This window comes from Lithobates pipiens, unplaced genomic scaffold, assembly GCF_037356315.1.
Source record: "Lithobates pipiens isolate NorthernLeopardFrog02 unplaced genomic scaffold, aLitPip1_a1.2 Scaffold_13, whole genome shotgun sequence".
NCBI classification, from domain to species: Eukaryota; Metazoa; Chordata; class Amphibia; order Anura; family Ranidae; genus Lithobates; species Lithobates pipiens.
Window position 1 is genome coordinate 232,867,323 of NW_027507718.1, and position 21,583 is coordinate 232,888,905.

At 42.0% G+C, this 21,583-nt stretch overlaps 1 protein-coding gene across 1 annotated transcript in view; it reads left to right on the top strand.

The window, feature by feature from the left end:
- Positions 1-7,957: 7,957 nt before the first annotated feature.
- Positions 7,958-21,583, top strand: part of PDE4C (phosphodiesterase 4C) — a 142,481-nt gene continuing 128,855 nt past the window's right edge. Inside the window, exon 1 of the mRNA XM_077478431.1 lies at positions 7,958-8,535. Within this exon, the coding sequence (XP_077334557.1) occupies positions 8,405-8,535 (131 nt within the window). The 5' untranslated portion in view covers positions 7,958-8,404. The remainder of the gene's footprint in view (positions 8,536-21,583) is intronic.

The following is a 21,583-nucleotide window of genomic DNA, read 5'->3' on the forward strand; positions in this document are numbered from 1 at the left end:
AGGTTAATATATCACCTAATAAAGTGTTTATATACATTACATAGTGTATACAAATAATTAACTATTAAAGTGCCAAGTGCAACTTATATTTCCGTGGTATGACAAAAAGTGCTACGTGCAATAAAACGCATAAAAATATTTTAAAGCACACAAAATAAGCAAGCAAAGTGCTGAGTGCATTCAGTAGACAAAAAACAAAAATATGCGTATCATTTAGCTAAGTGAACACAGTTTAGTGACAGTATGTGACAGTATCACATATGCATATAAAGTGATTCCGTGCTTCTAACGTGCATCAAAACAAATGGATCTTCTTCCACATAGGTGATTCCACACATAAGTGTACACACTGGGTAATTACCTCCCCGCTATATAAGGTATAGTGTATATGCAGTCTCCTTGCAAGTATATCAGATGGAAGAGGGGGAGGAGGGGGGCCTCAGGGAATCACTCTCAGATCTCTATCCATAAAACTCCATCCAGGAACTCCAATATAGCTCAAAAAGCAAATATGAGGGCAACCATAGTGTAGAAAGTTTTTAAAAGGTCACACTTTTATTTAACCACTTAACAACCGGCCCAAAGCCAAATGACAGCTACAGGGCGGTTGTTTAACTCTGGGAGGCCGTCATATGACGCCCTCCCAGAATCCCGCTCTCGCGTGCCCCCTGGGGCGCACACTCGAGAGCATCCGTGACCTGTCCTGTGGACCCGGCACATCACGGATCACGGTAAACGGCCGCTCATCGCGGCCGTTTACCACATGATCTCTCCATCAAATTACGGAGTGATCACTTGTAAACAAACCTCCCTCCCCCTCTCTGTACCGATCGGTACAGCGGAGGGGGAAGAGATCAGTTTCAGCAGCGCTGTGGGCTGCATCTGCAGTGCCCACATCGCTTAGGGTTGCCACCTGTCCAGGATTCACCCGGACAGTTCGGGTTTGGAATCATGCGTCCGGGTTTCAGACTGCCTGAAACCCGGACACATTATTTAGATTGACTATGGCTTCTCTGCAGCTTCCACCCCCACCCCACCCCACCCCCCAAACACTCCTACCCCTCTGTGTCTGCCCACACTCGAATCCCCGTCGCTGTGCCTCAGAAATGGAAAGTTGGGGCTGGAAATTTGAAGTTCAGCAGCCTCAGATACATCTGGATGAGAGGAGCTGACTGCCAAGGAGTGAGTGAGTGAATACACTAAGGCAAGTCAGGGTTCTCAGAGCACCCCTTACATCAGAGTTCCCCTTTACACCAGAGGCCACACTGTTCCCCCTTACATCAGAGTCCTCTCCATACATCAGAGTTCTCAATGTTCCACCTTAAATCAGGGTTCCCAGAGCATCCCTTATGACAGAGTCCCCAGAGTTTTCCCTTACATCAGAGTCTGCAGAGAAAGGGAACTCTGTGAGTTCAGATGTAAAAGTGGAACTCTGCGGATTCTGATGTAAAGGGGAACTCTTGTGATTAACTTCATATGATTAGAAATGTTATTTAATAGCAAAATATATGTATAGTTTATACTATAAAAAAAAATTGCTGCGTGGCGCTAAAGTTTTCGGGTTTGACTTAAAGAAAAGGTGGCGACCCTAACATCGCTGCTCACCCAAATGTAACCCCTCAATTCCCTGCCATTACTCTGCAATACCAGCTAATACTCTGCAATACTCTGCAACACTCTGCAATACCCTGCAATACTCTGCAATGCTCTGCAACACCCGCCAATACCCTGCAACACTCTGCAATGCTCTGCAACACCCGCCAATACCCTGCAACACTCTGCAATGCTCTGCAACACCAGCCAATACCCTGCAACACTCTGCAATGCTCTGCAACACCCGCCAATACCCTGCAACACTCTGCAATGCTCTGCAACACCCGCCAATACCCTGCAATGCTCTGCAACGCAATACTCTGCAACGCCATACTCTGAGATACCCAGCCATACTCGGAGATACCCAGCCATACCCGGAGATACCCAGCCATACCCGGAGATACCCAGCCATACACGGAGATACCCAGCCATACTCGGAGATACCCAGCCATACTCGGAGATACCCAGCCATAGTCGGTGATACCCTGCAATACCCAGCCATAGACACCCCCCCCTCCCGCCGCCCTCCGGTGCTTCTACCGCCTCGCCAATACGATCAAAGCCAGAATCTTTTTTTTTTTTCAGGCTTCCCAGCTTAGAGGTGAGATGCGGGGTCTTATTGACCCCATATCTTACTGTAAAGAGGACCTGTCATGCCATATTCCTATTACAAGGGATGTTTACATTGCTTGTAATAGGAATAAAAGTGATCAAAAGATTTATTTTTGGGGAAAAAAATGTCAAACTAAAATAAATAAAGTAAAATGAACAATAACATTTTTTTTTTTTTTAATCGCCCCTGTCCCCATGTGCTCACATGCAGAAGCGAACGCATACGTAAGTCCCGCCCACATATGAAAACGGTGTTCAAACCACACATGTAAGGGATCGCTGCGAACGTTAGAGCAAGAGCAATAATTCAAAACATATAACCAGTAAAAAAAATTAATTTGTCGCCTATGGGGATTTTCAAGTAGCGACGTTTGGCGCCATTCCACGAGCGTGTGCAATTTTGAAGAGTGACATGTTAGGTATCTATTTACTCAGCGTAACTTCATCTTTCATATTATGCAAAAATGTATCTAACTTTTCTGTGTTTTTTTTTTAAAGCACAAAACAGTTTTTTTTCCAAAAAAAAGCATTTGAAAAATTGCTGCGCAAATACCGTGTAAGATAAAAAGTTGCAACGACCACCATTTTATTCTCCAGGGTGTTTGCTAAAAAAAAATATATAATGTTTTGGGATTCTATGTAATTTTCTGCAAATAAATGATGATTTTTACATGTAGGAGAGAAATGTCAGAATTGTCCTGGGTGCTCCAGAACGCCTGATGGCGCTCCCTGCATGTTGGGCCTCTGTATGTGGCCACACTGTGTAAAAGTCTCACACATGTGGTATCGCCGTACTCGGGAGTAATAGCAGAATGTGTTTTGGGGTGTAATTTGTGGTATGCATATGCTGTGTGTGAGAAATAAACTGATAATATGACAATTTTGTGAAAAAAAAAAAAAGTTAAAAAAATCTTGATTTTGCAAAAAATTGTGGGAAAAAATGACAACTTCAAAAAACTCATCATGCCTCTTACTAAATACCTTGGAATGTCTTCTTTCCAAAAAGGGGTCATTTGCGGGGTATTTGTACTTTTCTGGCATGTTAGGGTCTCAAGAATTGAAATAGGCCGTCAGTACTTCAGGTGTGATCAATTTTCAGATATTGGCACCATAGCTTGTGGACTCTATAACTTTCACAAAGACCAAATAATATCCACCAATTTGTACTTATTTTTACCAAAGATATGTAGTAGTATAAATTTTGGCCAAAATTTATGAAGAAAAAATTACTAATCTGCTAAATTTTATAACAGAAACAAGGAAAAATTCATTTTTTTACAGAATTTTCTGTATTTTTTCTTTTATAGCACAAAAAATAAAAAAACGAGCGGTGATTAAATACCACCAAAAGAAAGCTCCATTTGTACGAAAAAAAGGACAAAAATTTCATATAGGTCCAGTGTTGCATGACTGAGTAATTGTCATTCAAAATGTGAGAGCACCGAAAGCTGAAAATTGGTCTCGTTATTAAGGGTGTTTAAGTGCCTAGTGGTCAAGTGGTTAAGATTAAAAATACTCACAGACGAATGAGGTAAATAAGACAGTATTCTCAGCAAACTGATTCAAACAGACCGCTCTACTGCGAGCGTCACTTCCGGTCTCCGTATCCAATCTTTCAAAGGCTCCTGGAAGCGCAACACCAATTTACTTTTAATTTGGTTTAGATGTGAACTGAGCTTTAAATAACAAACATATCATACTTACCTGCTCTGTCGGGTGGATTTGCACAGATCAGACCTAATCCTCCTCTTCTTGGGTTCCCCATTGGTGCTCCTGGCCATTCCTCCTGTTGCATGCCCCCAGAGCAAGCATCTCAATATGGAGACACCCAAGCAGGCTCACTCCCTAGCTGCTGCTCTGCGTGTCCATTTACACACAAAGCCACGGCTGGGACCAGCCCCCCTCTCTCCTCATTGGCTCACTGGCTTTGATTGATGGCTGTCTCAGCCAAAAAGGAGGAAGAAACCCCAGAGAGTCGAGGCTCTCGTGCACATCGTTGGATCGTGATGAGGCTCAGGTAAGTATTATTATTTTACAGGCTTTATATAGCACCAACAGTTGACACTTAGCGCTTTACAATATAAAAGGGAGTACAGTTACAATACAATAAAATACAAGAGGGTTAAGAGGGTCCTGCTTATAAGAGCTAATAGGGTGGGGCAAGTGGTACAAAAGGTTGTAACTGTGGGGGATGAGCTGATGGAAGTGATAAAAGATTAGTTGGAAGCGTTATAGGCTTCCCTGAAGAGATGAGTTTCCAGGGATCGCCTAAAGGCAGCCAGAGTAGAAGATAGTTGGACAAATTGAGGTATAGAGTTACAGAGGATGGGAGAGGCTCTGGAGAAGTCATGGAGACGAGCATGGGATGAGAAGACAAGGGATCTTGAGAGCAGGTGGTCTTAAGAGGAGCAGAGAGGATGGTTTGTTTAAGGGGGGGGGGGGGGGGGCTGGGGGGGCTTCTGCACACAGAAGATTTTATACCTTCATAGAATACATGAAGGTAAAAAGCCTTGAGCCTTTAGAACCACTTTAAGTTGTTCTACTTACCCTTTCCCTTAGCTCTGATGCTGTTCTCTTCTGGCTAAAGCTCAGGGCTCTGGGAGGTCCTTTGGCTTCATCACATACCGTGCATTTTGCGTGGAGGAGGCTAGCATGCTACAGCGGCTGAAAGCTGCTCAGAAAGGCACAAGCACTGAACTGGTCACATAGATGGAAAAGCCTGCCGGAGCCAGGAACTAGGCAGGTATTACATCTTATCCCTGCACCCATAGACTAAACAAGAACTTAAAGGAGATGTAAAGTCTCAAGGTTTTTCAGCTTAATGCATTGCATTCTATGTATTAACCACTTCAGCCCCGGACCATTTTGCTGGCCAAAGACCAGACCACTTTTTGCGATTCGGCACTGCGTCGCTTTAACTGACAATTGCGCGGTTGTGCAACATGGCTCCCAAACAAAATTGACGTCTTTTTTTTCCCCACAAATAGAGCTTTCTTTTGGTGGTATTTGATCACCCCTGCGTTTTTATTTTTTGCACTATAAACAAAAATAGAGCGACAATTTAGAAAAAAACGCATTATTTTTTACTTTTTGTTATAATAAATATCCCCCAAAAATATATAAAAAAAAAAAATTTTTTCCCTCAGTTTAGGCCGATACGTATTCTTCTACATATTTTTGGTAAAACAAATTGCAATAAGTGATTATTGATTGGTTTGCGCAAAAGTTATAGCGTTTACAAAATAGGAGATAGTTATATGGCATTTTTATTAATATTTTTTTTTTACTAGTAATGGCAGCGATCGGCGATTTTTATTGTGACTGCGACATTATGGCAGACACATCGGACATTTTTGACACATTTTTGGGACCATTGTCATTTATACAGCAATCATTGCTATACAAATGCAATGGTTCCTGTGTAAATGACACTGGCAGTGAAGGGGTTAACCAGTGGGTGGCAGTGTAGGGGTTAAGTGTTCCTAGGGGTGTGTTACTAAATGTTGGGGGCTGGGCTTTCATTTAGTGAACACTGATCTCTGCTCCAATCACATGGAGCAGAGATCAGCGTCACTTGTTGCTAGGCAGAACGGGGAGATGCTGTTTACAACGGCATCTTTCTGTTCAGCCGCCCCGTGAGACGATCGATCAAGTCCGCGTGACCCCAGCGACCGGACTCACGGGGGTCCCGACCAGCATGCGAGCGTGCGGATGGCAGGGCGGCATTAAAGATTGGACGTACCTGTACGCTAATATGCCCTGCCCGTGCCATTCTGCCGACGTACATCGGCGTGCGCTGGTTGGAAACTGGTTAAGCTGAAAAACCTATTGTGGTGCAGCCTTGTCCCAAAGCCCTCCCTTTTTCTAACCTGAACCCAGTCGTTCCAGCAATGAGCACGAGCCCAGCAGCTCCAGCCGCTGTCTTGGGTCCTCATTGGATAGATTGATGGCAGCAGGAGCCAGTGGCTCCTGCTGCTGTCAATCAAGTCCAGTAACACGGGGGGGGGGCGGGACTGAGTCCCGCTGTCTGTGTCAATGGACGCAGCAGCAGGACTCAGGAGCGAGCCTGCACAAGTGCATAACCCCCAACATTTTGAGATGGGAATGAGGGTCACCTACTAACAAACATATGTAGGCATAGGACACGCCCCCTGCCACACACCCTTAAAGGAGAATTAACAAAAAAAAGGTTAAAGAGGGATTCCACCAAAAAAAAAAATATTAAAAGCCAGCAGCTATAAATACTACAGCTGCTGACTTTTAATAAATGGACACTCACCTGTCCCGGGTTCCAGCGATGCCGGCAGCCGAGGCCGATCGATCGCTCGGCTCTCGGCTGCTGCAGTCACCATTCTAGGTGAGGGAATCAGGAAGTGAAGCGAATCGGCTTCACTTCCCGGTTCCCTACTGCGCATGCGCGAGCCGCGCCGCGCAATAGGAAATCTCCGCGCTGTCACTGGGACCCGTGTGTGTTCCAGCAGACAGCGCGGCAGGGCAGGAAATGGCGTAGACTCCCACGGGAGTCTATGCCCGGAAGTGGGTGTAAATACCTGTCTTTGACAGGTATCTCCACCCCCCTCCCCCCTGAAAGGTGTCAATTGTGACACCGGAGGGGGGGAGGGATCCGATCAGTGGAGGTTCCACTTTAGGGTGGAATCCCGCTTTAATTAATAAAAGGACTTTTTTTTATTCCTTTATATTGGCTTTTAAATGTACAAATGCAGCAATTTAGAAATTGGATGAAAGGTTTAGCACTGGAAAACACTTTCTGAAGGATAAAAAAGTGCATTTTATATACAACTATATAGATCAGAACAACATGAGGGACAAATGAGGAGGAAAGAGGGACAGAGGGACATTGCTCCAAATCAGGGACAGCCCCTCGAAATCAGGGACAGTAGGGAGCTATGCGAGTGCCCCCATGGAAAGCGTCTCTCTGACGGGGGCACTCAATGAGGAGGAGGAGTCAGGAGCGCTGCTGGAGACCCCAGAAAAGTCGGATTGGGTCGCTCTGTGCAAAACCCTTGCACAGAGCAGGTAGGTATGACATGATTGTTATTTTAATAAAATAAAAATAAAAAAATGAACCTTTACAATCAGGCACCATTCCAAGAGTAGATTTTGTCTCATTTGCAGACTTCCACTTGTACATTGATGTGGTGGACTAGCTTGTACTGATACATCATATTAAAAAGCTGGATAGCAAGTCTTTGCTGTCTGCCATTCATCGACTATGTGTGTATGTAGACCAAAAGCAATTGCGGCTAGATTTTATTGCATGATAATTTATCAAGGCATCTAAAAATAACTCCAGTGAAGCCAGGGAGAAATCCTGCATATAGTAGCGAGTTAAATCAGGCAATAGAGGAAGGTGGGGGGGGGTGTATATATTCTTCTCTGTTTGGAGGGGGAACTGCTGCTTTAAAGGGAAATATTTGCACATAGAAAGAGTGAGGCTTGGCCCTCCCCCAGCCGGAGTACAGTGACAGTGACATCACAGCTGTTAAAGAAGGAGAGATAGCTGAGTATCCTACCCTGGTGACATTTCTTCGCTGCACTATTTTCCAGCTGTCGCACAGAAACCACAGGAGACTTGTGCGTTCTGAGCTCTGGACACTTCTCAGCTTTGCATTACAACTCTTCCTGACAGTTCCTCGTTATCTCTCTATCCGGCTCTTTAAATTTTTTATACACCTTCTGCAATTATTCTATTTTTAGAAACTCATTTGTGGCTACTTTTCTTTTTTTTTTTTTTTTTTTTTTTGTGCCCGGTTCTCCAAGGTAACGGATACAGATATAGCTCTGGAGTCTTCAGACAAATAGGGGCATTAGACATCCTAGTACCGCAGCACTGATTTTACCAGCACAGCAAGGGAATCTTGCAGCCTTTTCTCTTGGCATCTAACAGATGCTTGCTTCCTATAACTTATCGGATGCTAACGAATGTAGGGGTCACATCATTAAAATGGAACGATGAAGACAAAAATGGTTTTAAAACGATCACATTTTATTTATGCCGAGACAGAACTGTTAGAAGAACCAAGAAAATTCTTTGCGGTCACTATCTGATGATGGAAATGTACTTTAAAGTGAGCTTTAAGGGGAGTTTTGCATGGACCCCGGTTAACAGCGAGCACCCTGTACTGCATCTCACAGTACAGTTGTGGTCAGGCTGTCATTGAAATACAGAGAAGTGGACATGAGTTTGCCTTCAAACTGCGGGTTCCTGGCTCTTACGGACTGTGCAGGACGTAAGATCTACAAAGGACACGTCTATGGCTCGCCGTGTGCAGTTAACAGACCTATCGATATTGTGACAAGGAAGAGGCGGTAACTATTTTTTTAAATTCTTACTCAAATAAATATTGTTAGTTTAAATATAAATGTAATAAATTTAATATAAATATAATCCCTGTTGCTTGCTAGATTCTAAGAATACTTGCCTTGGGCTGAAATTGAGCCCAGTGTCTCATTTCCCCTTCTGGTGTTATTCACAGGGCCTAACCCCCCCCACCAAAAAATATATATATAACAACATACAAAACTTTAAAGTGTTACTAAACCCAGGACCCTGCATTCACGATATCTGATGTCCCACAGTACATGGAAATGCAATAATTTTTGTGAATATATACTGCTAAATACCTTTTCTCATCAGCAGTTAGAGCAGTCTTGTAACTTCTATATGTGTCTGGTTAAAGCTCGTAGGAGGAGTTTTCATTCTACTCTGACTGTCCTATGAGGCTGCAGGACCCCTGACCCTCTGTCTGGACAGTGCTGATTGGCCCTGTGCTGACCACATGCACTCTCCCAAGAAAAAAAAAAAGAAGAAGAAAACTCTCTAGTAATACACACCAAACTGAGCATGTGCAGAGTGCCTCCTAGGACTCTGTACTAGCAGCAGATGGATTGGGGACAGTAAAAGGAGGGGAGAATCAGAGAAGACAGGATCAAACAGCCTTTTTACACACTGTGCAGGATTAACCTCTTAAAGTGGAAGTAAACTCCCCTATCGTTTTCAGCCAAGGAAGCTGCCATCTTTGCCTCTGTTTAATCTTCAACTGCTATGGTGCTGCACATGTGATTCGTTATGACACCAGCCATTGGATGGTTTGATAGTTTGGCTGAGAGCACAGCCAATGTGCAGTTAGCATTTCCGGCATGCCTTTTTTTTTTAACTGTTTAAATCGATGGATTTACTTCCACTTTAAGTTCCGCAGTGAGTATAACAAGCATGCTTTACTGCATATACAAACTGATTTTACTGTTGTGGGTTTAGTAAAACTTTACTTTGCGGTGGGTGCATTTATTTTCTTTATTTTCACCTGGTGATCTGGCCAATAAGATTATGTCTTAGGGTGTCTCCATTCCACTTGAGGTGCAACAGAGATGCCTTTGGATAGCAGCAAGTCTGGGGGGAAGCATCAGAGGAATTTTGGGATAAAGTTTTCACATAAATGAATAAAAGCTAACCATTGTAAGCACCCCTGTCAATAGTAAACGTAAGTCTCAACCCTCTTTTGCTGGACAGTTTGATCTGCTAAAGGAAGTTGAAAAATAACAGACTGACTGTATCACCAGGTGAAAATACAGGAAAAAAGTCTAAAAAAATAAAACTAATACAGACACCACTTATAAGGACTGGTGTAGTGCAACATATAAAGTTTGCTGTATGCATAGAAAGCATTAAGGTAAAAAAAAAAAAAACTTGAGCCTTTACAACCACTATAAGAGTTGATACAGTTTGTCAATTAATTGTCAGTATAGCCTAGGGCAGTGATGGCGAACCTTGGCACCCCAGATATATTGGAACTACATTTCCCATGATGCTCATGCACTCTGTAGTATAGTTGAGCATCATGGGAAATGTAGTTCCAAAACATCTGGGGTGCCAAGGTTCGCCATCACTGGCCTAGGGGTATCAACTTTCTTTCAGAAAAGCAGGAAATATATTTGGATGAGTCCCTGTAAAATTTAGTTTAGGGGCTCCACTGCTATTTTACTTTGATCATGAGCTGTTCCCATGGGAAGGTACTGCACATGGGACAGCCGAGGGATCCCAAAATATGGATTCCAGAAAGCTCCCTAAAAAAACATCTTATCCAACTACGATTTACCCTTCAGCCTCTCAACAAGTAGTCCTTGCACTGAAGATTCTGTACTTGGTCAGGAGCTAGTGCTGCATCTTAATAAAGGAGAAATATACAATATGCAAATATGTGTTAGCTGCCCATTATGCAATTCCTACATGTTTAATAGGTTAATGGCTAGGGCCAGTGACCCCCGATAGGTCATTTCAGGTTAATGCTAGCGCAAAAATTCCTCTGGCTGTGTTAGAACGAATAGTAGTTAGCCAGCTGCTCTTCACTGACAATGAAATGATGATTATATGCATAAAATATCGTAGGGAGATTTAGTGCTGCTTCAAACATTACAAATCAGCTGTAATTTCTGTTTAACTGTGTATTTAGGCCTTGTTTGTAATGACACATAACATGCCTTTTCCCCATGATCAACTAATTAAGCTAAACATCAGTGATAAATGCATACATTTGAGCTCTATAATGTGCCAAATGCATGTACTGTTAAGAGCTTCAGGTAAACAGCTATATTTACCCATGAAATTTGTATGTGAACCGCTTTACCTGCCAAATGATTTGCAACACTGATTAGTCCAGGATGCAGACATCTCTACCAGACAGCACAGCTGGGTCTTGCACTTCCTTCCTCCTCCCTCCTTAAAACCTCCTGCTTCATAAGAAATATAAAAAAAAAATCCCCAGCCTAGTGAAATATGGAAAAAAGCAGCTATCGCTGCAATACTCATCTTATCTCCAGCGCTGTCCCTTGCAGGATTTGGAATCCAGCATATGCAGAATCTCACAAAAGTGAATACACCCCTCACATTTTTTAAAATATTTTATTCTATCTTTTCATGTGACAACACTAAAGAAAATACACTTTTCTACAATGTAGAGTAGTGAGTGTACAGCTTGTATAACAGTATACATTTGCTGTCCCCTCAAAATAACACACAGAGCCATTAATGTCTAAACTGCTGGCAACAGTGAGTACACCCCTAAGTGAAAATGTCCAAATTGGGCCCAAAGTATCAATATTTTGTGTGGCCACCATTATTTTACAGCACTGCCTTAACCCCCAGGTTGCAACTGGAGGCCTCTTCCACTCCTCCATGATGACATCACGGAGCTGGTGGATGTTAGAGACCTTGTGCTCCCCCACCTTCCATTTGAGGATGCCCCACAGATGTTCAATAGGGTTTAGGTCTGGAGACATGCTTTGCCAGTCCATCACCTTTGCCCTCAGTTTCTATAGCAAGTCTGTTTGGGGTCGTTATCATGTTGGAATATTGCCCTGTGGTCCAGTCTCCAAAGAGAGGGGATCATGCTCTGCTTCATTATATCACAGTACATGTTGGTATTCATGGTTCCCTCAGTGAACTGTAGCTCCCCAGTCACGGCAGCACTCATGCAGCCCCAGACCATGACATTCCCACCACCATGCTTGACTGTAAGCAAGACACACTTGTCTTTGTACTCATTGGTTGCCGCCACACATGCTTGACACCATCTGAACCAAATAAGTTTATCTTGTTCTCATCAGACCACAGGACATGGTTCCAGAAATCCATGTCCTTAGTCTGTTTGTCTTCAGCAAACTGTTTGCAGGCTTTCTTGTGCATCATCTTTAGAAGAGGCTTCCTTCTGGGACAACAGCCATGCAGACCAATTTGATGCAGTGTGCGGCGTATGGTCTGAGCTCTGACAGGCTGAGCCCCCCCCCCCCTCAACCTCTGCAGTAATGCTGGCAGCACTCATATGTCTATTTCCCAAAGACAACCTCCAGATATGACGCTGAGCACATGCTGTATGGTCACTGTACTGCAGCTCAGTATCAGGGTCTTGGCAATCTTCTTATAGCCTAGATCATCTTTATGTAGAGCAACAATTCTTTTTTTCAGATCCTCAGAGAGTTCTTTGCCATGAGGGGCCATGTTGAACTTCCAGTGACCAGTATGAGAGAGTGAGAGCGATAACACCAAATTTAAAACACCTGCTCCCCGTTCACACCTGAGACCTTGTAACACTAACGAGTCACATGACAGCGGGGAGGGAAAATGGCTATTTGGGCCCAATATGGACATTTTCACTTAGGGATGTACTCACTTTTGTTGCCAATGGTTTAGACATTAATGGCTGTTTGATGAGTTATTTTGAAGGCACAGCAAATTTACACTGTTATACAAGCTGTACACTCACTACTTTACATTGTAGCAAAGTGTCATTTCTTCAGTGTTGTCACATGAAAAGATATAATAAAATATTTACAAAAATGTGAGGGGTGTACTCACTTTTGTGAGATACTGTATCTACCTGGCCATCATGCAACTCAATTCCTGTTATCCAGGGAGTGAAGACCACCCCCCTGGAGGCCAATTATGAAGCTAACCTGGACTGGGAGAATACTGCAATGTGCAGTGGTGCCACTTTCTGCAGCATCCAGGACCCATCCAACCCAGTGGTTATTAACCACTTTGCATCCAGGGCAGTTTTTTTTTAAATTTCACACACACACACATTTAAAAAGATGCATTTTATGCTATGTTCAACAATGGATGTTCCTGGTCGGCTTCTGTTATCCATCCTGACACATTTACTGTGGTCCTCAGCTTCCCAGAGAAGCAGCAGATCCAGGAATCACATCAGGGGCACATTAATTAATACCACTATAGCCGCCCAGTTCACAGTAACTTGAAAAGCTTTCTTTAAGCCAGCGTGCATAAACTCTTAAACACTGAATTTACAATCAATATTTTGGGGAGAAATTGAACATCAACAGTTGTATTTATCCCTTTTGATCTAGAAGCAGGAATAAAAAACGAACTAGTGAACTAGCAGACTGATCGGGTCTGCCTGAAAACATTTTTCAGGCAGACCCAATTGGACCCCCCCCCAGTCCCTTTGATGGAGCAGCGGGTGCCAATGGACATATGTCTGTTGACACCTGCCGGCATCCAAGCTGATCCTATTCACTAAAAACAGATGGCTAGGGCTCTGTTCCCTATCCAGATGGCAGATCGGAACGGATGGCAGTCGGGTGGAAATGGACAGGTGGTCCGTATACATCTAACTGCCCATAGAGGAAAACGGCTGTGTCTGCTCTGCATAAGCAGAGCGGACATGGACCAACCATCCACCTGCTCAGCAGGGATCAGAGGTCAGATTCCCTACTGAGCAGGTGGACTCCAACGTAGCCTGCCCGTGTGTAAGGGGCCTGAGTGTTCATTCAGAAAAAAACAAATGAAAATCCCCAATTATATCTAGTGTGCTGCGGTAATGTGTGGTAATTACACATTTCCGTGTGTTGGCAGCACATTCATTTTGTATAATTTTGTGGTCAATATTAATTTAAACATCAAAATGGACCTGGTGAAAACTGACACAATATTAACACCTAGTTTTTCCCTTTACCAACTTGGGAAAAAAATTTTAATTTGGTGTTTATATAAAGGAAAAATGACCAGGCATTACAGCAAACCTGTACTGGCATTCTACCAATACATGTTATATGACACAAGCATTGTATAATAGTGCCCAATCGCACCTTCTTTGCAAGCAAATGGCCTCTGATAGCGCTGTTGCAGCTCCTCTAAATACCTGAATCAGGAGCCCCCTCTGTATTTAACAATGCAGCACTCTGTATACATTTTCTCTAGCCTTAAGTTTGTATTATTTCTGTATTGCCAGTTCATATAGAATTTAATACCATGTAGACAAAACATTTTTGTATTGATGCCCGATGTCTTTCCCTATGATTATTAAATGGTAGCAAGTGGCCTGATAGCTATCTGCAAAGTATGTGTTACTCCATAAAGCCCTGCATATGAAGATCTTGTGTACATTGTCCCTACAGCATTCTGTGCTTGGAACGCAGGAGACATAAACATAGTTCACATGGGTTCAAAGTAGCACTGAGTCTCTTGCACAAATACATACAAGCTTCAGTTACAATCGTGCTGCACACCAGAACAAACTGCAATGTGCACAAACCCATAGCTACCAGAATTCATATTATACTGATCTAACTAGAGTAAGCAGATTATTACTGACCTTTGTCCTGTCTGCACAATATGCTATTACGTAAGTAATACTTAAAGATGACAATTTAAAGTAATTCTGTACTAAGAGACATATTGCTGCCCTCTTTCTGAAAATGCTGTCTCTGGCTTCATTACTTTGGATCACTAACTTGCATTCAGAAATGTCAGAACAAATGATCTACATTCTTGTTCCAGGTCTATGAAATTATAGAACCTGTAGTTTCAGCATCACAGTCAGTGAGTTCACATTTTTATAAGCAGAGGTCAGAAACAGCAGCTTCCATATATCTAAATAGAGAGCAAGCCAGCACAGATGTAAAAGTGGGTTAAACTAAAAACCCAGCACAGGAAAACCAGAAAACATCCGAGGACGTATACGTCATTTCCCTAGAAGGATACAGTATCCTGAAAAGAACAATTTTACAAATACAAGTCATGTACAAAAATCGGGGGGGGGGGGGGGGGGGCGATTTGGGAGTACTGCTGTCTTGGAATCTTGGAATCTCTACTAAAAGGTTTCTAAGATAATATTTAGAATCTAACTTTGCGTTGTATAATATTACTTACATAATGAGAATGCTCAAACTTACATTTATGAAAATGTCTTCCCTAACTCTGAGCCTTTGTTGTTACCTTGTAGTAGAGGTTTACTTGAGTTTTCCTAACACACTTATAACTTAACAGTTGTCTCAGTGCTATGAGGCAGAATTGATCCCAGTACACACGAAAAGGACAATATCAGTTTTCAAGTAATATAATCTTTTTCTTGTCATTTTTATTTGAAGATTTGTGAATGCTGAACAGTATACAATACCACATCGCGATCAAGAGGTGCTACTACTTTTTAAAATTTTAAAATTTGGATATTTGGAAAAATCAGACATAACAGCAAATAAGACATAAACAGGTTTTAGTATAGTCTGTTTTTTGTATTGTAATGTTGAACATATCCCTATTTATACATTTGCTGACCTTATTTAGGTAACCCAATTATCCAAAGGTTATATATATAATTAATATATAATATATAATATATATTTAATATATAATATAATAATATATAATTCTCAGGATAATCTGAGAAAAAAAAAAGCATAGCATGCAGGAAAAGAATCCTAACGTAGAGCTGATCCTTTTTTGTCAGAATGTAGATCTGTAGTTTTGATTTTACCCAAACCCTTACCCTTGCGAATGGTAGCTCTCCATTTCAGGACAAAAGATAAAAAGAATGGCCAAATATCCAAACCATTTTTTTTTTTTGAGTCACCTAGCAGAGAACACAGTAAAAATAATTAGAGAAAAGGGCAGCCCTCAGAATAAATTCTAATGAGAGGTCAGAAATGATAGCCTCAGTCCTAGCAACCATTCTGGAGTGAGATGAAATGCAAAACTGAGAAAGGTCTAAAGCAGTAAGAGTCTTAGAAAAGATTTGCTGAAACTGAAAAGTAGTGAGAGGGCAAGAGTCAGAAAGGAATCTGGGAACTGAGGTCTAACAGACCAATGAGTTCAAACCGGACAAATAAAGTGGTGTGGAATTTAAAAATCACCCAAGAACCAATCATAGTGTTATAAAGTCTTAAAAAAAAAGTTGATCTTGATGTGGGTGACAGTTTATTCATTATGAGACATGAGATTGTCTATCCTAAATGCTCCAAAGAAACAATAAAATCCAATTGCGATTAAAGAGACTCAAAAGAAGAACAAACCAAAAGGTAAAACCATAACCAAAAGAAGAGGAACCGATTTAGTGAAGAACTAATTAGAGATGATAGGCTGGCCTTCTTGGATCCACTGAAGAAAACCATGTCTTAATACTCTTAAGGACACTCCTGAAACGATGACAAAAAAGGAAGGTGCATCAAGAACTTTGTGAAATAATGAAATCCCTGACTCAAACACTCAAACCCAGTTGCTGTAAATGGCAAAGAAAAGACAAAGTTTTATAAGCACTTGAACAAAGAGTAAGCCAAACCATAGGAAGAGGAAAAGGGATAACAATTAAACCAGGAGGAAATAAAACCAAATGGCAAAGAGAGTTTAACCAAATATTTTGTTGCATACAAACAAAAAACTAGCTGGCGTAACATTTTAACAACCATCTTATATTTAGAGGCGATACAGTTTAGAGTGAAATAAATCCCTATTGACCGTATGTAAAAGAATTGGGTCCAACTTCTCTTACATCCAGTCCTTTTGAAATTGTTTGATTACAAGGGGTGACTAGAGAGATACATTTTTCAAAAGATCTGGCACCTGAGTGAGAACTGCAGCAAAAAGTAAGTTCATGTTTGCATTTGCAGCTATTAAGGTAACAGCATTGGGAGTGATTGTAAGCAAAACAGACTCCATTGTGACAAAGAGTGACAAGATGTTGAGGGCTTTGGATTAACTTGATGCTTCCTTTAAAAGTTGTACCACAGCCTACATCCTTTACACCTCAACCACAAGACAGGGTGAACTGAAAGCTTCTGATAAAAAAACTTTGTCATAGTTGGGGCATGCAAATCTACCATAATTCCAATAAGCCTCTAAAAATAATATAGACATGTTTCAACATGCCTGAGCATTTATGTGGAAATGCGTCTCCTATGATTGAGGCGTAGACATAAAAGGGCTACAACCAATTATGGAAGGACCAAGGAACTGCTCTCCTCATATCGTCTCTGGATCTGTAATTAGATGGTTTGTCAGGCATATGAAAAGGATGGTAGAAGGAAAAGGAGGTCCAGAAATTCTCCCTTCCAAATCCTATCCTTGGGTGCAGGAGACAAATGGAAACCAAGGGGAGAAGGCTTCCTTCAAATGGCATTAAGAAATATTTGAAGCTTTATCGTGAAGAAGACAAAGCTGATTGTACCGACAACTCTGGGGACAAATTAGCAGACACAGATAGGGAAACAAGGTAGCAACACCAGAAACATTAGAGATAACCACCATTGAAGATAGAGCATTTACTAAATGTGACCTATAGCCAGACCAAGAGTACTTACCTCTCTCTCCATTGTTGTGGCAATCTCAAAGGACCCCAAGAGCTTCTGCAACAGCCCCTGTTTCTGATTACCATTGCCACAGAGGGGCCTACCCCAGATATCCTAGGAGACGTACTTCACAACTTAGGGGGAAGATATCTCCTGAGATTAGTGAGGATGTGCTTACAGCTCAGCCTATGGGTGAGAATCCAAATATTTTGTCATCTGGTTCCCATCTTTAAAAAATAGGTCAGTTTGGTCTGACCCTGCTGGATGGGTACATGGCTGCAACTGAGGTCTAAGCCGCCAGCTAGGTAGCATTACTAGTTGCCATGGCAGGTGCTGCCACCAAGGCTTCCAGCTGGACAAAGTTTACTGCAGCTACAGAGGACAAAGCTTGACCTGCTGGAATAGGTAACTTAAGGCAGTAGTGGAACCAAGCCTTGCCCCAGTTAAACTCTGCCCTCTTCATGTCATGGTCCTAGACATGTCACAGGTCTTCTGTATCAGCAGTGTAGATCACAAGGACGGAGGGGAGGAGAGTGGGCCAAACTTCACAGCAAAAATTAAGCAGAGCAGAGAGGTGCTGCTTTGTTTACGATGCTCTAGCTAATGGACCACAGGCTGCGGTGGTGAATATATGATGAGGGTGAATCCATGCACTGACCAATGCCCAAAAGAAGTTAAAGTATAACTAAAACCAAAACTTTTTTTCGTTTTGGATAGAATGGAGAGGGATTAGAATGCCTGTCAGTTTTTATTGCTGCCTGTGCCCATATTATGGAGTTTCCCCCTTTCTATTTCTCATGTTTACCGTTATGATCAAACATGAAAGTAAAAGAAAATCCCAAAAGTAGGGTGGTCCCCAGAAAAGTAAAAGGGGGAAAATCACTAGTTATGGTGACCTGGGGGCCCCCAAAGAATTCCCTTAATTTGCAGGGATTTACTTTCACTTACTGGATATGGGACAGGGAGTGAAGGGTTATCTCAGCAATGGGACACAGATGACGAAAAAAATCTGACATTGGTTATAACTCTCCCTTGCTCTATCCAAAATAGAAAAAAAAAGATTTGCTCATAGTTCTACTTTAAAGCCCCAAAGTACATGCACATACTATAGGTACAGAAACATGTGTCAGGTATACATATGTACAAAAACAACACATTTTAGGTATTGCCATGCATGCCAGAATGATAGCAATAGTTACCTCTGAATGACCAGTAAAGGTTTATAAAGTGTCGCCTATGGACAATTTTGGGTGCCAAAGTTAGTTGCCACTTCTTGGGCACGCACAATTTTGAAGCTTAACATGTTTGGTATATATTTACTCATCACGACCTCTTGTTTGAAAATATGGGTTTGCTTAACAGTTGCACTAATATTGTTTGACATAAAAAAATGCAACTACCAGGCTTAAAATATGCAGTTTTTTTTAAATGGCACTTTCAATTTCAATTTATCTAAACCATTTTAAATGTACATTTTTTTTAGAACTGTAAATAAGACTTGCAAAAATATTTAATTTCTGGGTTTTCTTAGACTGCAAAGGATCTCTCAGGTCTAGTTCCAAACGTATTACCAACCAAAAAGCAAGTGGAGGAAACTTGTACTTAAGCTCTGGAAGTAGTTCATTGTTGAAAGTAAACAAGATGACATCAAGCAATCACTCATTTTAACACTGCACTGTGTGTATGGATAGCACACACCCAGACTGCGTCACAGAACTTATCATGTGACTCTGACCTTCAGCTAAGTATTCAATGCATTAAATACAGTACATACAGTATATGTACAGAGAGACTGTGTATAGTAGTCTCCAGCATCTTCTTCAAAGCTGGGCAGCCTAAATTTAGGACTATAAGAGCGTCATGAACATGTCTTTAGATTTAGGAAAAAGCCAGTGCATCTTGTATTACAAAGTACTTGAAGCTCTATGTATAAACTAAATTAACAGTAGAGTTGGGGCACTGAATGGTCGTGTATGAGATGTATAATTTACTGCCATGGCCAAAAGTTTTGAGAATGACACATATACATTTTTTACAAAGTCTGCTGCTTCAGTGGGCTTTTATTGACATTTTACATTAAGTTTATGCAGCGTCAATATTTGCAGTGTTGACCCCTCTTTTTCAAGACCTCTGCAGTTTGCCCTGGTATGCTGCCAATCAACTTCTGGGCTACATCCTGACTGATGGCAGCCCATTCTTGCATAATCAGTGCTTGGAGTTTGTCTAAATTTGTGGGTTTCTTATTATGTACCCTCTTGAGGATTGACCACAAGTTCTCAATGGGATTATGTTCTGTGGAGTTTCCTGACCATGGACCCAAGATTTTGAGGTTTTGTTCTCCAATCTACTTAGTTATCACTTTTGCCTTATAGCAAGGTGCTTCAACATGCTGCAAAAGGCATTGTTTCTCACCAAACTGTTCTTGGATGGTTGGGAGAAGTTGCTCTCAGAGGATGTTTTGGTACCATTATTTATTCATCGCTTTGCTCCTAAGCAAAATTGTGTAAGCCCACTCACTTGGCTGAGAAGCAACCCCACACATGAATGGTCTCAGGATGCTTAACTGTTGGCATGACATAGGACTGATGGTAGCATTCACCTTTTCTATTCCAGACAAGGTTTTTTCCGGATGCCCCAAATTCATCAGAGCAAATGACTTTACTCAAGTCCTCAGCAGTCCAATTCCCTGTACCTTTTGCAGAATATTTTGCAGAATATCAGTCTGTCCCTGATATTTATTCCTGGAGAGAATTTGCTTCCTTGCTGCCCTTCTTGACACCAGGCCATCCTCCAAAAGTCTTCTCCTCACTGTGCCTGCAGATTCATTCACACCTGCCTTCTGCCATTCCTGAGCAAGCTCTGCACTGGTGATGCCCATATGCCCACAGCTGAATCAACTGTAGGAGAGGATCCTGGTTCTTGCTGGGCTTTCTTTGGTGCCCTGGAGCCTTCTTTACAAATGCAGTGGAAATGTTTGTTTATGGGATGAAGTTAATTTTCATGGCAAAGAGGGACTTAAATTAGGGAATTAATTGAAATTCATCTGATCACTCTTCATAACATTCTGGAGTATATGAAAATTGCCATCATTATTATTTATTATTATTCAGGATTTATATAGCGCCAGCAATTTACGCAGCGCTTTACAATATAAAAAGGAGACAATACAGTTACAATACAAGAAAATACAAGAGGATTAAGAGGGCCCTGCTCAGAAGAGCTTACAATCTAATAGGGTGGGGCAGGTGGTACAAAAGGTTATAACTGTCGGGGATGAGCTGATGGAAGTGGTAGGAGATTAGTTTGAGACGTGATAGGCTTCCCTGAATAGATGAGTTTTCAGGGATCGCCTGAAGGTAGCAAGAGTAGGGGATGAAAAAAAGAGGCAGTTAATAATAATTTAATATTAATATTTGTGCCATTCTCAAAACTTTTGTCTATGACTGTATATGGTATTTAATATACTGTATATAGATTTTAGATTTTTTTTGTGTGGGTGAATGCAAATTTTGCACACCTGTCACTGGAACAAGAGTAAAGGGGATATCTTCCAATAGGGAATGCATCTGCCTTTGAAAATGCACATCTCTGTAATGGAGGAGCATGTGATTGAAAAAGTGAGCGTCAATGCATTGGCAGACATTCAATAATTGTATTTTAGTACAGTGGTGGAAAATGAATAAATGTGAGTTGGCACAGTAATGCAAATAATGAGTGAATTAATGTGCATCGGTTCAGCAGTGGCAAGGGGGGTTGTGCGCATGATGAAAGTAGCCACAGAAGTGAGATTGGCAGGATAGGGGGTGTGCATGTAAGGGGTGCCTGCAGGCACTGTGGTAAGAGGAAGAGGGAAGGTGTGTAGACTAGGGGGTTATAATGCAGGCATGGTGATAAGATCAAGTAGAAGGCATGCATGTGCATGGTGGGAGCGAGTAGGGAGGGGTTTCCAGGTGCAGTAATGAGCAGGATGAGAGCCCATTGTGCAGGCTTGGTGGCAACAGAAGGGTAGGGGTTGTTGTGCAGACATGGTAGTGACAACAATGTGAGGAACAGTCACGTGGGCACAGTTGTGAGAGTAGAATTGGAGCCATTGTGCAGGCACAGAGCTAAGAGCAGGATGGGTTATGCAGTCATGGTGCCAAGGGTGATTTGAGGGGTTTTAGTGCAGGTATATGTCATGCTCACTAAACCATGCTCCCAGTCATTCCTGGAAATGAAGAGCAGCGAACGGCTGGAGTACCCCCACTAAACCTTGTAGCCCAGTCTAGCACTTGGTGGC